The 4,287-nt window shown below is 38.0% G+C and overlaps 1 protein-coding gene across 1 annotated transcript; it reads left to right on the top strand.

The window, feature by feature from the left end:
• Positions 1–463: 463 nt before the first annotated feature.
• On the top strand, positions 464–3,551 carry plvapb (plasmalemma vesicle associated protein b). The gene is made up of 5 exons (XM_072660931.1): positions 464–1,027; positions 1,136–1,211; positions 1,340–1,986; positions 2,106–2,187; positions 2,845–3,551. The coding sequence occupies exons 1-4, from the start codon at positions 641–643 to the stop codon at positions 2,160–2,162; spliced, it is 1,167 nt and encodes a 388-aa protein (XP_072517032.1). The 5' UTR covers positions 464–640; the 3' UTR covers positions 2,163–2,187; positions 2,845–3,551.
• The last annotated feature ends 736 nt before the right edge of the window (positions 3,552–4,287 follow it).

Genomic DNA, 4,287 nt, shown 5'->3' with positions numbered 1-4,287 from the left:
ACAATATTAAGGACCTAAATCAATCTAAAGAACTGAACCAATCTTAATGATCTGAATCAATGTAATGAACTGAACCAATCTTAATGATCTGAATGAATCTAATGAACTGAACCAATCTTAAGAAAGTAACTAATGTTTAAAAACAAAAACACTGAACCAATGGAAACTCAATGAAAATTAAGGACTTTAAGAAACTAAAGCCATGTTAATGGGCCGAATGAATGTTGAGCTGAGATACTGTTAATCTTTAAAGTGTGGTGTTCTATCGCTTCACTAGTTTTAACTCTTGTTCAGAATGTCAGCTGTGTTGTGATGATAAGGAACGATGCTGAGGGAGGGTGTCCTTCTCCACCCAGTGTGAAGTACACGTAACCTCTAGAGACGTGCTCGGAGGAGGGTCAGGAAAGAGCTGCTTTGCAGGATGTGTGTGCCAGCATATATAAGCACCACATTGATGCACAACCATGTAGTGTTTACATGCTCCTGTCTCGGCTGATGGTGCAAATTGCTACTGAGAAGCAAACACCGAAGCAGGGGGCTTCAACTGTGTATTAATACTGTGCATTTTTGCAGTTTTTAGACAACAAAAGTGCAATCCTACACCAAGTCAGCTTAAAGCAACAACTGATTTTTGGCAGAGATGTACAACAACAGCTACAACCGGCCCAAAGTTGCGCTGGAGAAGAAGGTCATTCACAAGTCCAAGGGAAAAAGCTGTGGTTATTATCTGCGGATTGTGTTTTTCTTCTCTTCGCTAATACAGTCGCTCATCATCGTCAGTCTGGTGCTCTTCTTGGTGTACGGACAACCTGAGAAGACTGCTGAGGAGAAGAGGGTGGAGGAGCTTGAGCAGGGCTTCAACAGGCTGTCCCAGGACAACACCAAGCTAAGAAAGGAAAAAGCAGACCTCACCACCTTACTTAAGACAAAGACAACAGAGAAGGCCGCAGCTGACAAACAGCTGGCAAAGCTCATAGCAGAGTTGGATGCCGCCAAGGCAAATAACACAAGACTTCTGCACACACTGGTAAGTCCTCATTTACGTCTACTACAGTATGAAATGCAGTTTTCAGATGCTGGTATCCAAGGGATATCAACAAAAAATTCATATGCTTGCATTTTCTGTTTACTGTAGGCTCTCTGTAATGCAAATAAGCCATCGCCAGCTCGCCTTGCCCCAGTCCCCTGCCCTGCTGTCAGCACCTCAAATGGTAATTTATCTGATAGATCATTTAAAGTCCCAACACTAAAGAATAAAGTGGCATAGATAATACACACTCTGAGCTAAACTTATTCAAATGTGTTTCTGTGAAAGTAATGCTGACCCTTCTTCTTGCAGCTCACCTCAAAAGTTTACAGACTCTTTTGGACCACCAGAAAGCTCTGTACCTCATTCTTCAGAGCAATTTCAGTCAAACGGTGCAAAGCATGAGGCTTGATTTGGAACGTGTGGTGAAAGAGAAAAGCAAGCACGAGATTGAAGCAACACAACTGAAGCAACGAAACGGAGACCTGACCACCGAACTTCAGCTTTACACAAAGAAGTGCAAGGAGGACTTTGTCGAATCTCTGCAGGGCATTCAGACCGTTACCACCACCTTCCTGGCAAAAATCGACAACCTCTTTCCCGACAGCTTCACTTTCCTCCTTACCTGTTCCAAGCAGCAGGAACAGATGGAGCGGATCCAGGCCAACTGCACCAACCTGTCCCGGCAAGTGGAGAGCAAGTTCCAGAGCTACTTGAACGTTGTCGGTGACAAGGTCTCCAACCTTCAGGCCCAGAGCAGCCGGCTAGAGGTGGAGAACAGACGGCTGACTTCGGATCTGCTGAAGTGCAGCCAGAGCCGCACCCAAGAAACCACACAGTGCAAGAAGTTGCTAGCAGATGCCCAAGAGACTCAGGACAAACTGCTGGAGCCATTGCTGCAGGCCCAGAAACAACTGCTCCAGGAAAAGCAAATGTTGCAGGCTATGTGTGCACCAAAGGTAAGGAAGCTGGAAGTGAAAATGAAATGAAATTAATAGCAGCATCAGTCTGTTGTAAATATAATGATGTTTTGCAGTGAATTCTTTCAAGTCATCAATAACTTTCTTTTCATTTACAGCCCTTACAACCCCCTATGCCAAGACCCTCTGGACTGAACTTACCTGGAGCTGCATAAGGCAGGCAGCAGTCAAACATAGAAGGTAAATTTCTATCATTTTTTATAGATTATATTATTAATTATAAAACCACCTGCAATCGCTACAGTTTTTGTAAAAAAATAAAATAAAATAAAAACTGCTCGTATCTACAAAAAGCCCTCTTAGCTTTCAGTGGAATCAGTGTAAACTATTTTATTCATTCATTATTTAAGTCATTTTGGAGCATTTCTATTTGTCAATCTATTGGGAAAATTCTGACACAATGTAAAGAACAACTGGCAGTTTCACATTTTTCACCAAAAAAGTGGAAACTGAGGTTTTCACATGGCAGCAGTGATATAGAAACAACACTGTTATATTGGTAATAGGGTCATTGGCCTTATTATTATTATTTTTTTTAATGCATTTACATAAACTTAAGACTCCATAGTGGGTTTATCACATTTTTAAATTCCTAACACAAAACACATGTATTACTTCACATCTTTAGAGGATATACTATGTATACATACACACACACACACACAATATGGCAGTTAATTTTCATTAATTTTAATCATATCCTAGTTTCACATTATAACTGAAACATTTTTATGTTTTATGTTATAATGTTATTTTTCAGATGTATCTGACAATTTGAGATTTATTTGTATAAACCTCATAATAATGTCCTTTAAATTCTCTATATTGCTTGTACAGGTAAGGTGAGCGCCAGTCACCTTCAGCCTCTCATGCCGAAGTTTGGAGTTTTGGCTTTCATGGCTTTTTAGTAAAAAAAGATGAACTGAAAAAGTTTACTGAATGTTAGCTTGTGATCATTTGTTAATAAAACTGTGACAGGAATGTTGTACATTTAATAGAACAAACTGTTGGTTTATATCAACTCATATTTATGTATATTTTGAACATTATGGCACCAGTATAGAAAAAACTGTTGGTCACTACTGCAGCAAGTGACAGGAAGCCTCACTGCTACATTAAAGTGACTAGAGGTTAGACAAAACAGATCATACATGGAGTTTAAACTCTTGAACAAATAATATCGTGCCAACATTTATTCTGGACAAAGAGCTTTCCTCTACCGACTACAAAAGCTTCTTCTATCTTTCCCTTTTTAATAGTCTCTGTGAGAAGTATGAAAATTGTCTACATCTGTCCAAAAGACCTCAATGTAAGCTTTGTAAAATAACGTTAAATAAACTGCAGACTTTCCTATTGAAGAAATGACACTTTGACATTTTGGAAAGTAGTGTTTTGTGTAGGTGTTGGTGTTTTTGTAGGTGTTTAACTGTATAAATTGTCCTCAAGTATTTAAATTGTGTTTTTTGTATTTTTTCATATTTGTCTAAAATCATATGTATTACCAAATTTGTGTTATTTTTTCAGAATAAACAGTGTGAACAGTGTGAATTTGATTGTCTTTCTAAATTCCACTTCTCAGAAAAGACATGTGCTTTAAACTATAGTTTCTCTGACCACCCTTTATGTAAGACCTAATCCCCTTTTAACTGTTGGCATTATGCTGGTTACAAGCAAACTAAAATAGATCTAATAAGTGATTTCATTTCCAGTTCTTGGAAATTTTTCACAGGTCTAACACCCCCACACCAGACCACTGAATAAATGTAGCTTTATTTTGCTGATAGTGTTTTATTTAGCTTAAATGATGTGTAATGAGGTTTTCTAAAACACACACACACACACACACACACACACACACACACACACACACACACACACACACACATATATATATATATATATATATATATGAAATCAGCAAGACAATAAATGCAACATTCATAACAATAAAAATGTCTTATATACTTCTAATGGTGAGATTTTAGTTTTGGTAGCCATTGTGCACTGTGTTAGCCACTAATTAGATTTTAAAGAAGGAAACAGCTGGAGGGCCCTGAAGAACTTGTTTTTGAACATATTATAAATGACTGCAAAACATAGAAAAAAGCAGAGGTTGATTTAAAGTGTTTGTGCGATTTGGGTGGATGAACTGGAACTTGGCTGATTCTGTGGTTTTGCTTGGTCTCATTTTAATCAAATCATTTATTTGGACAATTAAACATCTTGTCTTTTATAATAACCACAGCTGAACTAACAAAAATATTTTTACCATGCTTTCTT

The sequence above is a fragment of the Salminus brasiliensis genome, chromosome 17 (assembly GCF_030463535.1).
Source record: "Salminus brasiliensis chromosome 17, fSalBra1.hap2, whole genome shotgun sequence".
Lineage (NCBI taxonomy): Eukaryota > Metazoa > Chordata > Actinopteri > Characiformes > Bryconidae > Salminus > Salminus brasiliensis.
This window is presented reverse-complemented; position numbering and strand designations above follow the sequence as displayed.

Excerpts from the sequence above, each read along its gene's own strand:
- plvapb (XM_072660931.1), top strand. The coding sequence starts at position 641 with ATGTACAACAACAGCTACAACCGGCCCAAAGTTGCGCTGGAGAAGAAG. Across the intron at positions 1,212-1,339 it reads TGCTGTCAGCACCTCAAATG|CTCACCTCAAAAGTTTACAG; the intron begins GTAATTTATCTG and ends TTCTTCTTGCAG. Across the intron at positions 1,987-2,105 it reads AGGCTATGTGTGCACCAAAG|CCCTTACAACCCCCTATGCC; the intron begins GTAAGGAAGCTG and ends TTTCATTTACAG.